Source organism: Patagioenas fasciata, chromosome 1, assembly GCF_037038585.1.
Source record: "Patagioenas fasciata isolate bPatFas1 chromosome 1, bPatFas1.hap1, whole genome shotgun sequence".
NCBI lineage: Eukaryota > Metazoa > Chordata > Aves > Columbiformes > Columbidae > Patagioenas > Patagioenas fasciata.
In genome coordinates this window covers 57,342,132-57,358,516 of record NC_092520.1, presented here as the reverse complement: position 1 = coordinate 57,358,516, position 16,385 = coordinate 57,342,132, and the positions used below count along the sequence as shown (strand labels likewise).

The window sequence follows — 16,385 nt, the reverse complement described above, 5'->3', positions numbered from 1 at the left end:
GGAAAGAAAACGTTACCACTGTACAGACAAAATAAATGGGTTCTTCCGTGTAACTGTTCCAAGACCAGGTTACCGTGACATTTTACATTGCCTTTTGTGCAGTGGAGCACTCGTGTGGGTTTCCGTGGGTGTCTTAATGCGTGAGGGTCGGGCAGGGCTGTCAAACTGGAGCAGGAGCTGGCGGGGTGGGCTGGGCTGCGCAGAGCTCGCAGACTGCGGGAGCGCCTTTAGAAAGCCTGGTAAACATGAGCCGTGGAAAGCAAAATTAAAGGGCACTAATGTGGAAGAGCTCGTGATGTTGTCTGTCCCCCCCCCTCAAAAAAAAATAGCGGGACAAACACAGTACTGCTTTACAGTTACGCTATAAATATTTTGGTTTCCCTGGTCCCGAGCTCCAGCCATCAGGCCGACCTCTCAACCTGACCGTGCCTGGGGACTGAGCCCCCGGCATCTCCAGTTCGGCAGCCCTCGCCACTGCCCGATCCTCGCTGCTTCTCGGCGCAGTGTTTGCGAACACTGATCCCACCCCACCCCACCTCGCAGCCCCGTGGGGAGGGGGGCACCGCGGCGGCTCCCGCAGAGCCTCGTTGGGAACTCCCTAGGGTTTATTTCCCGCTGCTTCTTCCGACGGCGCGTACGGGACCCCACCCGGGGGTGTGACAGGAGCCATGCGCGCCGAGGAGTTCCCAGCATTGCGGAGGGGGCCCTGGCGGGTGCCAGGGACCGGGAGGGAGCCGCAGTCCTGCTTGCTCGTATTCTTCCGGCTGCGAGAGCTGGATGGGGCAAGCAGCCGCGATTAACCGATGAAGGTTACGCGGAGGCTCCGGAGCCCGGCAGGCACATTTCACGAAGTGATGGCACAGTGCGTGTGCTCCGCGTGTCCCTCTCGAGAGCTGGCGCTGGGACAGCCCCCGGGAATTTCGCCCCTCTCTGCCGGGGTCACCCCGGTGGCGGGAGCAGCCTCCTCAAAAGCCCGGGAACCTTGCGCGTCCCCAGCGCGAAGGGCGTTTAAAGGTCGCCACGGGTGGGTGTTTGCCGAAATGCCGGGATACCGGTCACGGGGAAACGCGACCCGAAACGCCCCGGTGCCCCGGAACAGGAGCGGGTTCAGGCATCCATCACTCTGTGGCACTGCGGGTGGGAGTCCCGCGTCTCGCCCGTCAGCGAAATTCAGGGTGGCATGTTGCACGGCGGGGGTGGGGAGGGAGAACACCGCTGTCCCCGCCGCGGGAGAAGCAGGGGACGGAACCGGCGGCCGCACCGGGAGAGGCTCCGTTGTGGCAGAAGGAGGCGCGGTGCAGAGAAGGGCACACCCTGCGCCCCTCGCCGCGAAATCTGGGCACTCTGAGGGGACTGCCCCCGTGCCTGCGGGGCTGCGTGTCCCCGGGCTCGGTGACGAAAGCCTGGAAGCGCCAGGACGCCCATCCCCGTCGTAACCTGCCGATGGGATCCGCTTTCAGTGCTTCCTCGGAGGAAACAAACCGCCAAAAAAATAAGTTCCTCGTCCCGCTGCAAAATTGCGTTCATTAGGTTTCTGGGCAAGAGCCGTCTCTGGCTTTTACCATTAATCCACCCCACTACCGCAGAAGCAAGGACGCCTCAGGGCGAGCAGGAGCAGCCCGAATGACTTGCCAGTCAAATTCCTTTCAGCTGCAAGAGCACAACTTGAACCCGGGTTCCCCTCCTCTCAGTGAATTGTCAATGCTTTTAGTTAGTCGCAGCTTCCCCTTTTTGTTGAAACCCCGCCTAGAAGGGTTAGGTTCCTAGTTCTCCTGAGGCTGTCGGCGTATGTTGGCTGCTGTGTCTGAGCATCAGGCTCTCCGAGCGGAGTGGGCAGTTTCTCAGCACATCTCTACTAGACCTGTACGCACGAAGCACTTTGACAAGGAGAGACGTGGGGGTGTCACGCCAGTTTGTTATAAATCCATAAAAGGAAAGGCACCGGCCGGGTGAAACAGGGGCAGAATACGACCCAGACCCCACCCCAGGACCGACAGCCTGCAACAGACACCCCAAATTCCTCGGAGAACCCGTGCCGCTGCTGTGCAGAAAGCGCTGAGGGTGGTGCAGGGTCCGACCCGCGACGGGGTGCCAGGGAAGAGGCTCACGAAGGGGTGGGGAGTTATGGAGCCAAGCAGGCCACCGTGCTCAGGGGCCCGAGCGAGCCCCAGGCACTCACGACACACGTACCGTCGGGGATTGCTGCGGCGTTGCCCTCTGGGCTTGGGGGTGTGGTTCACCCTAGCCCGGCACGGGCGGAGGGCTGTCCACAGCCTCCCGCCGGGATCCGCGGGGTACCCCACCAGGGGAACCGCGTTAGGAAGCGCATCGGGAGTCTCCGGCAGCCTCCACGGTAGAACGGGACCTCCGTGGATTTCTTCGCTGCCTTTGCCAAGTCCCAAACTTTTATTTAAGAGCTGAAAGCTGTAACCTCGGCACGTTTTTTGGAGGGGGGAGTACTGGAGACGGAGAGGAACCCGCAAGCTTCCGCCTTGGGCGAGCGTAGTTTGTTCAAATCGGTGAAATCCCCGCTCCCCGATGCTGCGCGTCCCGGCGCTGTCGCCCCCGCGGTGCGCCGGGGAGCGCAGGCAGCGCGCAAGAAACGGCCACGGGGACGGGCGGGCAGCGGGTGCACACGTCGGGCAGCCCTCGGGCAGGTGCGGGCAGGCAGAGGATGCCTCGGCTCTGGGTTCGGGCAGCGGCGATACCTCCTGGCACGGGAGAGCTCTCCAGCGGGGAAGAACCCCCACTCTCGCCTTAACTTTGGGGCGCACGTCGGGCCGCGACGGCAGGCGATCAGAAAGCCCTTGGCTGGGGGAGGGGTGTGCCCAGGGACCCGTTTGGCAGGCACTGGTCCTGCTCCACCCAAGCGGGGGCACGGAAAGAACTCGCCGTCTCTTTATCTCAGCCGCAAGGATTTGGGATAATTTGAAAGGGAGACAGGAGGAGTTATTTGATCTGTTTCCTAGAGGGAATGGTCCTTCGCTTTGTTTTTTCTTTATTTTATTTATCTTTTTTTCTTCTTTAAAATAATCTTTTACGACTGTACGCGTACCAAAGATAAATAAATGCGGGCAGGTATGTCCCGGTCTCCCTGCCTAACTCATTACTCCGAGGACGTGGGGAAATACTGGAGGAGTGTGGGGAGATGATGGGAAACGCGAGCTCGATCGGATACCCTCCGCTGGGGCAAAACGAACAGAGGATAGAAGAAGAAGTAGTTGCAGCGAAGCCCCTCTCTCACACCCGAGTCACTAGAGGGATAGACAGGGTAACCGGGAGGAGTAGAGCTTAAATCTACCTTAACCCTGCTCAAAATTTAAAACCATCACGGTGCCTGTGCCGCTGAGCAGCAAGGAGGCTTTTAAAATCCCACTTTCCCGGGTAGAAATGACTCCGGACATGTCTCCCTCCCGCAAATCCCTCCGTCCGCACACCCCGACATCTGCCGGGGAGCATGAAATCTGCCTGGTCTTGCCGGGCACCTTCACGGAGCAGGCCTGTAGGTTTTCCTGTAATTCCGGGATTCCCTGTTATAAGCTCTTAAACAGAATATTGAAACCATTTTCCTTATGGTGCCTGTTCTAGCCTTGTAGCCATAGCATTAAACAAATAGGAAAAGTGTGTTAAAGGGAGGCTACAGTTACAGCATCTTGGCCTGACATTCACGCATATAATTAAAACCATAGCCACAATAATACATAAATAAATAACAGCGAACAGAAGGATCCGTTCCTTTTCTAGTAGAAATCAACTGTTTTGGCTCTGTCACTGCATTATTTTATCGGAGTGGTCCACGCTGTTCCGTCCTAATTTTATTTTATTTTAGTAGGAGGGACAGTAGGGAAAGAAATAATGCATTTGTTTTTCTTTTAAGTCCATGTTTAGTTTTAATTTTCCTGTATTTTAAAATAAACACGTTGGCTGAAGCGTGTTTGATCTTCGCAAGAAGGAAGTCTATATTGTAAAGGAATGTGCAGCAGTTTGGTATGAAAATGGGGTTGTGACTCACAGCTGCAGGCAGAAAAAAAAAAAGGTGTTGTGGTGTCAGCCAGAGGTGTTCAGTCTAATAACTCAAGCTGTAAACTGTATCCTCTAAAATTACTTACGTAGTAAATCACCCAGGGGTTAAAAAATAGACTGGAAAGTGTAAGGGAGAAAACAAAATCTTTCAGAAGTTCCCTTCATGAAAATTATTTGTAATGACGGGAATTAGGAGTTTAATATCTCCCTCATTTTCTTAAATGTCAACCTGATGTAGTTAATTGCCCCTATATAGTCGGTGGTGCTTACCCTACGTTGTCCGCGAAACAACAGAAAGTTGAAAGGCGTGTTTAGGCACAGCTATTTCATTGACCGCTTTCCCCGTTTTACAGCTAAGTTTGACCATCTCGAAGGGAGAGGGGAAAAAAAATGCAAGAGGCAGCCGGGGCAGCGAGTGGATCTTAAACCATTTACCATCGCAACAAAAACCCTCCGAAAACAGCCTCCTCCGCCTGCCTGGCCAGACTGCGCTGCACAGGCAAGGCGAAAGCGCCTCTGCAATGCCTCTCTCCCCGAGGCAACGGCATTTTTCCCTCTCTCCTTGCCTACCGTAGGTGTATCTAGCCTGGGAACAGCTAGGAAACTGGGGAAGCTTTGAAGACAAGAGCTCTCGTCCAGCTTAACCGCTGGTTTTGACGCACGATCGGGGAGAGGAGGAGAAAAAACCCACAACTTCGGTGTCATCTGCAGCATTGAGTTGCGAAGGAATGGAGAGAGTAATGAAGCAGAAATCCGAAAGGTGGATCCCAGGTCGAGATACTGCCTTTCAGAAGAGCTTTCCCCGTTTTCAGCAGCGGTTGCTTTCGCTGCGCCGTCTCATGGAAACGAGATGCAGGCGGTGGCTTTTTGGGGGTTGCGCCTTGGCTGCTGGGGAAAGTAAACTTGCTGCAAAGATTTCCAGCGGGAGGGAGATTCAGTGATTAGGAAAAAAATAACTAAATATGATAAAATAAGACTAAAACTAAAATAAGTCAAATTATAATAAGACAAAATAAAATCAAACAAAAGAGAAGAAAACTGGGGGAAAGTGCCCTACAGAGGTCAGCAAATGTTTACGGTGAAAATAAGAAGTCAACAACAACTAAAATCTGAAAGACATGTTCATTAGTATTCAGGACATAGGATCTAGCTTTTATGTTTATCTTTCTCCACGGATCAATATTGTAGCAGCATGTGCCGGGAACGAGCAGAAATCTGGCCACTGCATGTGGCTGACCTTTCTCTCTCTCCCTACAGGTCAGATCGTCTTCATCAAAACAGGTCAGATCGTCTTCGTAACTATCATCACCTAATGCGGCCACAGCCACGGCTCTCATTAAAACCGGGATTTAATCTAGGGGCTGTGACTAAGAATCAAAGGAAAAGGGCTGTTTGCCCACACAGAGGAATTAGTGCTCTAGGAAGAAGGAAGAAAAAAAAAAGTTGGAAGGAAAATTACTTCTTGTTGTTTTTTGTTTTTTGTTTTTTGTTTTCTTTCCGCCACAAACTGCTTAATATCGAGATCCAGACCAAACCCACGTACACGGGCGCGCACACACACGCACAGACCCCGTTTCCTGCGGGGGCTCCGTGGATAACCTCGCTCGCCGGGCAGCGGGTCGGATCGAACTCCGCCGCTCCTCCGGGCCAGACCGAGACACTGCCACGGCGCCCATGGGACACCGTGGCCACCCACGGACCTGCGGCAGCGCGACGTTCTCACGACACCAGCGGTCGGCGGAGCCCCCCGGCGCGGTGTCGGGACAGCCCCGTCCCGCGGTAGCCAATCCCGCCTGCCCTGGGCTGGGCACCCCAAGACCCCCGCGGACCCCACGGCCGCCTCCAGCCCTCTGCGAGGAGCGGCGTCGCGCGTGTAAAACACCCGCTCCATCACTTCCTGGCGCTTGAGTTACTTCGTACCCGCCCCCACCACCCCCCTCCCTCTCCTGTTGCCGGTTATATTCTTTTTAACACCAAAAGCGCGTCCTTCCCCCTCCGGGACGCAACAGCTGGCTCCCGCGCGTGGGGCAGCGGCGCGGCGTGGGGGCCGACGGAGACACGATCGCTCCGCGCCGGGTCCCACCGCTCGGCCCTGCCGTTTCACCCTGCGGGTGTCATTGGAAAGAGCTTGGGGCCACGGGCGAGGGACTCGGGGCAACCTGCTCGTGTTTCCTGCCCTGCGAGGAAGTGGGATCGGTGGTTCGTTTAGTGCCGCGCTTCCTCTCCTCGGGACGGCACTAGGGCAGCCACTTTGAAGTATTATTGAATAAAGACATGAAACCTCTGGCGAAGGTCCTGCTTTCTCCTTCTCTTTTCTTCTTTTCTTTAGCCCCAAGTATTAAAGGCAGAGAAACCTTCCAGCCTGACCGGTAAAAAAAAAAAAAAAAGGGAGAGAAAACCCAAAGCACTGGGGAGGAATTGCAGTTTGGGAGGGAATGGGACACCATACCCTGCAGGGTGGGACAACAGTTTTTGCTTGCTCTGCCGCTAAAATGCGGCTCTTGCCCCAGCCGTATGGCTCGCGAAAAAAAAAAAAAAAAGGGGGAAAAAAAAAAAGGGGAAAAAAAAAAGGAGGAAAAAGCGACCCACGAGATTAAAAATAAATAAATAAATAAATAAATTAAAAAAATAAAACAAAACACCAACCATACATGGAGATGAAAAAATATACGTACCTCACTGTGCCCGGGAGCACGTTTAGCGTGCACGCGTGGCTGGGGAGAGGTATGGGGGAGCCTGTTATGTCTTCATAGCGGGCAGGAAACGTGTACGAGTTTCTGAAAACAAAGGGGAAACTTAAAAGGCAGTTAGAGGTTTGGGGAGGTCTGGCCAGAGCCAAGAGGAGAGGTTGCAGCCGGGTTGTTGCCCCCAGGCTGCCCGCAGCGGGGGTTTGGCCGGGCAGGGGTAGCCCGTTGGTGGCTGCGGAGCCCCGCCGGTACCGGTACCAGCAGCGGCACCTCCGAGCTCTGCAGCCGCTCCGCGCCCGGGTTCGGGCGAGAGCTGCCGTATTTTATTTTATTTGGGTCTGGGCTGTTGTCATCTCTGTTTGTTTGATGGGAGGTTGGTTTGTCTGTGGATTTGGTTTTTTTTTTTTTTTGTTATCACCGCCTGCAACACAAAGACTCCAGAGCAACCAAACCAGGTGCAGAAGAGGATTTCATTCGACACAGGCACCGGGGGCAGGTAAAGGTAGGGTAGAGCGTTGAGCTCTCCCATTGCGGGTGCCTGGGGCAGAGCACAACTTGGTTTATGGATGGACCCTCAATTTTTTTGGCTTGGGACGAATGCATGAGGGGGGAGCAATTCCCAGGGTAATCATTCTGTCTTTTCTTTCTCCAGGCAGAGTTAGGAGAGAAATTTATGATTGATAATAATACTAATAATAAAAATTAAAACCACCACTCCACGCTGGTTTTTACTTTTACGAAGAGTCACGCCGCATGAGGAGAGCCGGCCAAGCGGGACTGCCGCAGCCGGGCACAGCGCCGTGCCCCTCGCTGTCCATCGGTGGGGGAGGGGTATGAGGGGCCTGGGCGACCCGAGAGCCGTCGGGGCAGCGCTGTCGGGGCGTGAGGGCCACCGGCCGGGGCACGCCGCCCGCTGCGGCTGGGCACGGGGGGGTGAGGGGTCGGGTGAGGGTCAGGGCTGCCGAGGGAACCCCCGGCGTCCCTCCAGGTTGGTCCCCAGGTTGCCTTCAGGGCTGGGGCAGGGAGGTTTGGAAAGCTCAGGGTCGGTGTGGGAGACAAAGGGAGACAGATGGAGAGGGGGGCGGGCGGGAGGGGGGGACGGAAATTGGGATGAAGTGGATGAGGTGGAGGAAGGAGAGCGGGCAGGAGGGGCGCAAAGGAAGATTCCAGGGGCAGGGGTCCCTGAGCCCGGGCCACCCGCGCACAGGGCTGTGAGGCGGGTCTTGGCTGCCCTCCTCCCCCCCAAAAACCCCAACTGCTGTACCCGATGAATTACCGCTCTCCCTTAAGCGTGGCAGGGCCGGGCTGGGGTCAGGGCCCGGGGGAGGCGGACAGAGTGGGGCTGCGATCTGGTTGCACCAACGCCAGGGTCAAGTTCAGGGCCAGCCCAGGGAGGACAGGCAAGAGGGGCCTTGCTCACGGCCACGGCCGCCAGGCCCCTTCCCCAGGCCTTTCAGAGGAGCGACATTCCTGCCCGGAGAGAGCGAGTCTGCCCTGCCGCCGCACGGCCTGAGCTTTGGGAGGAGCGGGGACGCCTACCCTGCACATCTCCGCCATCGGTGTTAGCACCTACACGGGAGTCGGAGAGGGGGAATCTCTGAGGCTCCCTGAAAGCCAGAAAGGCTTCTACGGGACGGAGAAGGGGGAGCCCAGCTCCGGGGCGCTTCTCGCCGGCCAGGGCAAAGCCGACGAGGGGACCCGGAGCGTGGTTCTCTGCCTTTGGGCAGGGCTCCACTTCCTTCCACGGGCCTGAGAGGGCATTTTGGCCAGTCAGTGGCTGGTAGGGGCTCTGAAGCGGGACCCCCTCTTGTATTTTCGGCTGCGAGGATGCCGGCAGGACAAAGGGATCCTCGCAGCTCGGCTGCGTTTCCCACGGGTCTCTCCAAGGGGTAGGCGGCATATGCCAATGATTTTAATAAATATTTTTGGCGTAATATTATTACCGAACATAAATTAGGTTTTAATAGCCGTTTGATTACCCGGGGAGCCTGCCGTGTGCGCGGAGACGGCCGCACTGGGAGGTGCGCGGCCGCAGGGGAAACTCTGTCTCCGCTCCGCGTCTAAACTTCGTTGGCAGCGACGGGACGGGGGAGTCCTTCGCGCCCGCCCTCAGGGTGTAGATAACCCCCACCTCACCCCAGAAGCGAGGACGGCCCAGCGTAGCCCCATCTCCCACCTATCTCCCTCGCGCCGGCTTGGAACACCTCTATTGCCACTTGAAAACGGGGGACAAAACCCGAACTGACGACTGGCCGGGGGGGTGGCGATGGTGTCGACCGGGTGTGAGGAGCAAAGGGCTCTCCGTGCCTGCAAAAGCTGCCGCTGAAGGCAGCGCAGCCACCGCAGGGCGCTAGGAGCCCGGCTCACAGAGCTGCCTCTTTGCAGGGCGTATTTCGGTGGCTTGGCAAGGCCGAGGTTTTTCCACGATTTCCCGGCTGCTGTCACACTCGTCTTGGGTGTCCCGGTGCAGTGGGTTCTATTCGGAAATCCGCTGCTTGCCGGCCCCAACCGGGCGGCTCCGCCGGCCGGGTCCCGACAACAGCCGCGGAGCGCAGCGCTGGGACAGCACCCCGGGAAAGGCATCGCCCGGCGGTCCCTCGCTGAACACATCTGACAACCTAAATCGCTCCCTGGGCTATGAAGGAAAAAGGGAAGGAAAAAAAAAAAGAAGAGAGAGAGAAAAAAATCTTGAAAATAAATGTGAGCTCTCTGCCATCGCCACTTTCTCCATTCCAGGGTTGGATGGAGGCTTACCAAGAACACGGGAAGGCTCAGAAGGCCCGGATTTATGGCTCAAAGCAGCCCTGCGCAGAGCCCAGTGCCTAGCCGCTGCCCCGACACCTTCATCCCGAAGCGCCCCACTTTGTCACCCTGTGAAGCAATGAGCTGCCCAGCCACACACGCACCGCGGAAAGAAGCGTAAGCCCGAGCAAGGGAGAAGGCGAAGGGAGCTGAGATCTTGCCGTGTAAACGTCTCCCTAAAGGGGATCCTGCCTTGCAAGTCAGTTGAGAAAGATGCAAACTTCCTCCCCCCCGCTTTATTTTTTTTTGTCCGAAGGCTTCCCAATATATTTAAATTTTTTTTTTTTTCCTTCTCTTTTCTGGAAGGGGAGCCCAGCTGGAATGTTCCTCATGTTCCAGGAACCGGAGTATTTTTTAAAAGCATTTGTTTTGCAGCCGCCACTCAGCCCCTCGCATGCGCAAACGCAGGTTTGAAAGAGCCCTTGGCATGAAAAGTGAACAGTTTCGTGCAGTTTCAACACGTTTTATTATATTTCTGTATGCATGACTCTCAAAACATATCACAAGAAATGATGAAACCACTTAAACCTTCAAATAAAAAATCTGAAACAGTTTATGCTCACAATTGTACATATTTATAGTTAAGAAACATTCTTTATAAATACTGTTTCCTCTGTAGCAAGTTAATACCATAATTTAATTACAAATGGATAAATATGGTAACAGGTATTTACAGGAGGAAGGGTGTTATTACGGAAAAGCTAACGGCACGACGTTTATTTTTCCTCACAATCTTCCGAACAGGAACTAACAAATTGAACTTGCAAAAGCACTAAAACATCACATGTAAACCCAGCTAACAGAAAAAATACATTCACAAGCGTTGTTGTTCGTGTGTGTGTCTGTGAGTAACAGAATGGAGACTTTGGCACGGTATTTCTTCCCCAGTCTATAGTTGAAATGCAGTTTACAATCAAGTTGCCTCTTAAAAAGGAACACAATATTCAAGATATCACAATTACAAAAGAAACCATTTTTTCTTCCACGTTACTTTTTTTTAAAGGAGTGAACTAAAAAAGGAGGAGAGAGGAAGGTGGGGAGGGGGAGAGGGAGAAAAGATGTCCATCCGTTTCTCGGGGAGGGAGGAAGAGGGAAAAAGAAAGACGACCGAAAAAAAATAATTAAAAAATATATATATAGAAGAACAAGGGGACCAATCCGCGGTTTACAAACTGGACGAACTTCTATACACCAAGAATCCAGGAAAACTTCGTTCCCCACCTCGCCTGAGGAAGGAGAGGGCCGTTATGTACACAGTTCATGGGGCGGGAGGGCGCTGGCTGCTCCGGGCGGGGAGGCGCAGGGGCCGGAGGAGTTCGTGTCTCTGATCTTTTGTCTGGAGGCTCCAGAAGGAGAGTTTCTTTCCGCTGGCTTGAGAAGCTTTTTGCTGGGTGGTGTGTTGGTGGCGTTTGTGGTTATTTTCCCCTCTCTCTCTCCCCTTTCCGTTCCTCTGTTTATGTACTCATTCTCTCATGTTGTTCAGCACGTTTGTTTTGTTTTTTTCTGATTCAACATTTTTTCATAAAGAAAATAAGAAAAAATTCAACAAAAAAAAGACCCGAAGGCAGGAGGGGTGTGGGGAGATAAACGCCTCCCGTCACCATCCTGTTCGGCCGTCATTTCGCTGCCGGCGGGTGTGGCGGCATCTCCCGGTGCGTCTCCGGCAGGCTCGCTCCCTCCTGCCCGCCGCCGTCGCCGCTGCCGGGGCGGGGAGGGCGCGGCGGGGCCGTGCAGAGCAGTCCGGCGGGGCCCTACACGTACCACTCGTTGAAGTTGGAGGAGAGGCCACTGTGGCCGCCGCCGCCACCGCCACCGCCGCTGCCGCCGCCTCCGCCCCGGTGCACGGCGGACACGGCCGCCGCCGCTGCCGCTGCCGCCGCCGCCGCCGCCGGGGAGAGATTGCTGGTGCTCTGCGACTCGGCGCTGGGGGACACCAGCCCCGGGGGGGTGGAGGACTCGTAGCCGGAGCTGGCGGCCGGGGAGGACTCGGAGCCTTGCGGGGATGACTCGTGCACCTGGGGGGCAAAGGCAACACGGCCGGGTGGAGGGGGGACGGGGAGGTCCCCCGGGCGCGCCCCCCGCCGCCGGCCCGGCTCGCCGCCCCCGGGCCCAGCTCCCGCCGCCCGCCGCCCCGACGGGGCGCCCGGTGCAGGGCGGCCGCCCTCCCGCCTCCCGCCGCCGGTTGCGGGGCCGGGTACCTTCATGTGCTTCCGAAGGGAGCTGGGGTGGGTGTAGGACTTGTCGCACATCTTGCACAGGTAGGGCTTGTCCGAAGTGTGGACGTGCATGTGCTTCTTGCGGTCGCTGCTGTTGGCGAAGCGCCTGTCACAGCCTTCAAACTCGCACTGGAAGGGCTTCTCCCCTGCAAGAGAGCGGCGGGGTGAGCGCGGCCGCCCCCGCGCAAAGCCTGCGCAGCTCCTCGCCTGGCTCCCTCGGGCTTTCCCCCCCTTTCCCCTCTCCTCTCTGGGCCCCCCGCTCCCATCCACTTTGCTCAACAGCTTCGCAAAGCAAGAGGGCGATTGTGCCCCGGCACCGCGACGGTGAAGGGCCGCGCCGCTCCCGCGTTGTCCTGCAGCGAGACAGTGCCTGTCCCCCGCCTGATTTTCCTACCAACCCGCCTCGGGCACCCTCGGGCCGACATTCTACCTGGTTTATTTCGACGGGTGCCGACACACAGCCGGCCCCGAAAGAGATTGAAGAAAAAAGGCGATTAAAACAAAAGAAAGAAAAAAAAATATCGAGCCGTTTCGCCTCGGTACCAAATCCGCTATCCTGTTAAACTGGAAACCATTACCGAGAGATTTAAGGACGGGCAGATTGTTTCGTGTATGGATATTCGAGATAAACGCACATCCGCTGGGAAAACTAAACGTCTGTAAAAGACTTCATTTAATTTTCATAGGGATTCCTCTTGCCCGGCTGCCAGGACTCCAAATGCCGGAGAGTAATTTGGAGGTGAGAACTCCACATCCCCCCGCCTTTGGAGGGGGAAGCATTTAACATTAAATTCCATTAGCACCTAAATTGTTTCTTAAAGACATCCGCTCAGACACAATGACTTCAATTCGGGCATCTCATGCAAATACATTTCTCAAATTTTAAACCTTGTTAAAGCTCGTCTCGCACCTCGCATCGGGCTTAGCACTTGAGAAAACAATAGGCCTCGAGATTTTTTAGCCTTTCTCCGGGTAAATATTTAGAGTGGAAGTCGCTAAAATATTTGGCTGTCTTTTATGAAATAGTCTGGCACGGTACGAGCCGGCAGGAGTAGTAAATGAATAATAGATGAGGCGGGAGGATGCGTTATTTTTGTTAGCCTTCGGCTCAGGCGATTTTCCATCGGGATAAGCCTGGGCTCCTTCGCCCCTCTTCTACCTGATTTAGGTGGAAGTTTCTTAGCCTCAAATCCTCTGTTCCCTATTACATAATTTAATAAGCTGTTGCAAAAGCACCTTAAATCACCTCGAGTGAGACTTTAAAAACACTTTTTTTTTTGAATGAGAAAATTTTATTGCCTTGCTCACACCATTTAAATTTAATGGAAAGCATTCCCAGAAAGAGACGTTTTGCCACTTCCAACGGGATTTTTGACTAATGACGGGTCTGGCACATATTTGTATAGTTTATCTCTCGTAGTATCCATACATGAAAGCCATGCTTACAAGCGCTGAAGTTACATGCCAATACCTAGCGCATTGCAAATGTATAAGACGTTTAATGTATATATATACACACACACACACGTCTGTCCGCTTTTTCGCGGGACTACAGAATTTAGTTCGCGCTGTGTTTTGCGTTTCTGCAGAAAGACCCGCCGAACCTCGGCAAGAGTCTACATCATTCACTCGCAAATGAAAGAAAACAGTAAATATCCTTTCGAGATCTGGGAAGGGAGGGGGATGCTTGTGGGGAAGAAAACCTAAGCAAACGCAGCTGTGTGATGGAGCGGGAAAAAATAGCAAACAGGATCCTTATTTTATAACTCTAATAATTTTACATCTCTCTGTCTGAGTCTCTATTTATTTATATATACAAATATAGGCACGGGCAGAGGGGGATAATCTGCCGAAAGAAACCCGCATTACCTGTGTGCGTCCTTTTGTGAATTTTGAGGTTTTCTGATCTGGCGAAAACTTTTCCGCAGCCAGGGAAGGGGCAGGGGAAGGGTTTCTCGCCCGTGTGCACTCGGATATGATTGACCAGTTTGTATTTCGCTTTGAAGGGCTTGCCTTCCCGGGGACACTCCTCCCAGTAGCAGACATGGTTGCTCTGCTCGGGTCCCCCAACGTGTTCCACCGAGACGTGGGTGACCAACTCGTGCATGGTGCTGAAAGTTTTATTGCAACTTTTTTTGGGGTTGTTCAGCTGCTCGGGGTCGATCCACTTGCAGATGAGCTCTTGCTTGATGCACTGCTGCCGCATGTAGCGGAAAAAGGCACCTGGGTGGTGGTGGTGGTGGGCTGCCATGTTCATGCCCATATTCATATTCATGGGGCCGTACTGGTTGTGCAGCTGAGCCGCGGAGTAAGGGTCAGTCCTGGGGCTGGAGACCTGACGGTACTGATCCGACCGGGCGAACACCTCCCCCGGCAAGCCCAAGCGCATCTGTCCGTTGAGGACGTTTTGGGAGGCGTGGGGGCCGTGCTGGTCGTGGATGCCCGGGAAGAGGAGGTGGCTCTGAGCGTCCGTGTGCGGGTGATGCAGGCTGCCGGCCGCAGGGCCGAAGATGCCGTGCTGCCCGCCGGCCGGCGACGAGTCCCCGAAGCCGCGGCTGCGAAACAAGAAGTCCCGGGTGGAGTTGAAGGGCGCCCCGGAGTAGGAGCCGACGTGGGCGGCGTGTGGCCCCAGGGCGGCGGCGGGGTAGCCGGGCGCCTGCGAGGTGAACGCCGAGCTCTGCCCGGGGGAGAGGTCGTGGGCCCCGGCGTTGAGCTTGAAGGCGCCCATGTGTGCCGCCGCCGAGTCCACGAAGCTGTTCTGCGCCGCCAGGCTCAGCTCCCGGTCCTGCATCTCCGCCGCGGCCGAGTGGTGGTGCCGGGCGAAGGTGCCCACGCCGAGGGCTGGGAACTGCGGGCCGGCGTCCAGCAGCATGGTCCGCGCCGCTCCGGGGACGCCGCCGCCGCCGCCCCGCTACCGCCGCCGGGCTGCCGCCGCCCGCCCGGCCGGGCGCGGGGCCGCCGCCGCTCCGCGCCGCTTCCCCCCGGCAGCCGCCGCGTACCCCGCCTCCGCCGCTGCCGCCTGCGCCCGCACCGGCCCGCTGCCGCCGCTGCCGCCGCCGCCGGAGCCGTATCCGGAGCCAGGCAGAGCAGAGTCCAAAGGCGAGCGGAGAACCAAAGTGTATTAAAGGAGCTGAGACGGGGGCGGGCAGGGGAGGGGAGGGGGAGCAGGGGAGGGACAGAACTGGGGACGGGGAGGGGGGGGGGCAAGACTCGCCTCGCCGTTCCCTGCGGCACACACGCACGCACACACACACTCACACACACGCTGCCGCCCCCCCCCAGCCGCCACCGGGATGTCAGCGCCGCAGACCCCCGCCCGCCCGGCTCCGCGCTGCTCCCCGCGTGGGCCGCGGCCCTCACCGCCGCTTCGGGCCCCCCGCCGCCCCCGGGCTCCTTCTTTCGTTTTATCCTCCGCCGGGCATTAGCGCTGTCTCTCGCGGAGAAAAACTTGCAGCCGCGGGTTCCCACGGAGCGAAGGGACCCGGGGGGCGCCCCGCGCCGCCGCGGAGGGGCGTAGGGAGGGGAGGTGGGGAAGACGGGGGGTGCCAGAGGCGGATTAAAAACAATAAGGGCGGCGGTGGGGGTGGGGAGAAGAGGGGGGCGGGAAGGGGCCGCGGAGCACCGGGGCCAGAGCGGCGCTGCTGGGGCGGTGGAGTTGCAGCCCAGCTCCTCCCGCGCCTCCACTACCTCTCGCTCCTCTGTTTATTTCGGTGGGCGCTGCTGAGGCGGCGGCTTTTTATTTTTCCCCCCGCCCCTCACTCCCCCTCTTTTTCTTCCTTCCCTCCCCCGGCCTCTCTCCCTCTCCCACCGCTAGCACTGGCGGCTCCTCTTCCAACACCGCCTTTACCCGCTGCCCGGCCGCTCTCCCGGCGCCCGCTCATTGGCCCAAGCCGCCCCGTCCATCCGGGCGTCCCCGGCCACCGGCTAATGGCGGCGCGGCCGCCCCGCGCCCTGCCCGCCCCGCCGCCCGCCCCGCGCCCCGCCGCGCCGCCGCCGCTCGCCCCACGACCGCCCGGTCCCCGCCCGCCGCCGCACGGCACGGTCCCGGCCCCGCTCGGCGCCGGTGGCCGTCTTCAGCCCGGCACCACCGCGGCTTCTTGTTTTTTATTTTGTGGGGGGGGCTCCCCCCACCTCCCCCGCGGCGAGGGAAAGGGGTGGCGTGGCGGGGGGAGAGGAGCGGCGAGCCACACGCACGGAAAATATCGATGTGCTCTTGGCCATGCGATCCTGCCTCGGGAGGCAAACAAACAAAGCGAGTGGCTTAAAACATAGTCAGGAGGTTAGGGGGGGCTGCCTTTTTTTTTTTTTTTTTTTAGATGGTAGCTGAGGGAGGGAGGAACTCGCCCATCCTGCAACCCCTTCCCCCTTTTCGACTAAAGCAAATTAAACTCATGATCGATAAAGGGAGCAAGGGGGGGATCAAATAGAAGTCGCGTTGGTGGGGCGACAGCGGCTAAGAGAAGGGAAAAAAAAAAAAAACAACAAAAAAAGAACACACGGTCACCCTGGTTGTTTGGGCTTTTAAACCACTTGTGCGGGAGCATAGGAGTAGATCTGCATGTACTGTGAATGTGCATACGAGAGCAGACGCTTTAGGAGTTTTCCTTGTCTTTCCTCTTGAAAAATAAACAAAAACAAAACAAAAAAAAAATCAAAC

The 16,385-nt window shown here is 56.7% G+C and overlaps 1 protein-coding gene across 1 annotated transcript; it reads right to left on the bottom strand.

Annotated features, from left to right (window-relative positions):
* Positions 1-9,954: 9,954 nt before the first annotated feature.
* Positions 9,955-14,666, bottom strand: ZIC2 (Zic family member 2). The gene is made up of 3 exons (XM_065844740.2): positions 13,598-14,666; positions 11,711-11,874; positions 9,955-11,527 (listed from the first exon to the last, which is right to left on the bottom strand). The coding sequence occupies exons 1-3, from the start codon at positions 14,598-14,600 to the stop codon at positions 11,264-11,266; spliced, it is 1,431 nt and encodes a 476-aa protein (XP_065700812.1). The 5' UTR covers positions 14,601-14,666; the 3' UTR covers positions 9,955-11,263.
* Between the last annotated feature and the right edge of the window lie 1,719 nt (positions 14,667-16,385).

Coding starts and splice junctions, on each gene's coding strand:
- ZIC2 (XM_065844740.2), bottom strand. CDS start 14,600: ATGCTGCTGGACGCCGGCCCGCAGTTCCCAGCCCTCGGCGTGGGCACC. Junction 11,875..13,597: donor TCACAAAAGGACGCACACAG/GTAATGCGGGTT, acceptor GCTCTCTTGCAG/GGGAGAAGCCCTTCCAGTGC. Junction 11,528..11,710: donor CCCTTCGGAAGCACATGAAG/GTACCCGGCCCC, acceptor TTTGCCCCCCAG/GTGCACGAGTCATCCCCGCA.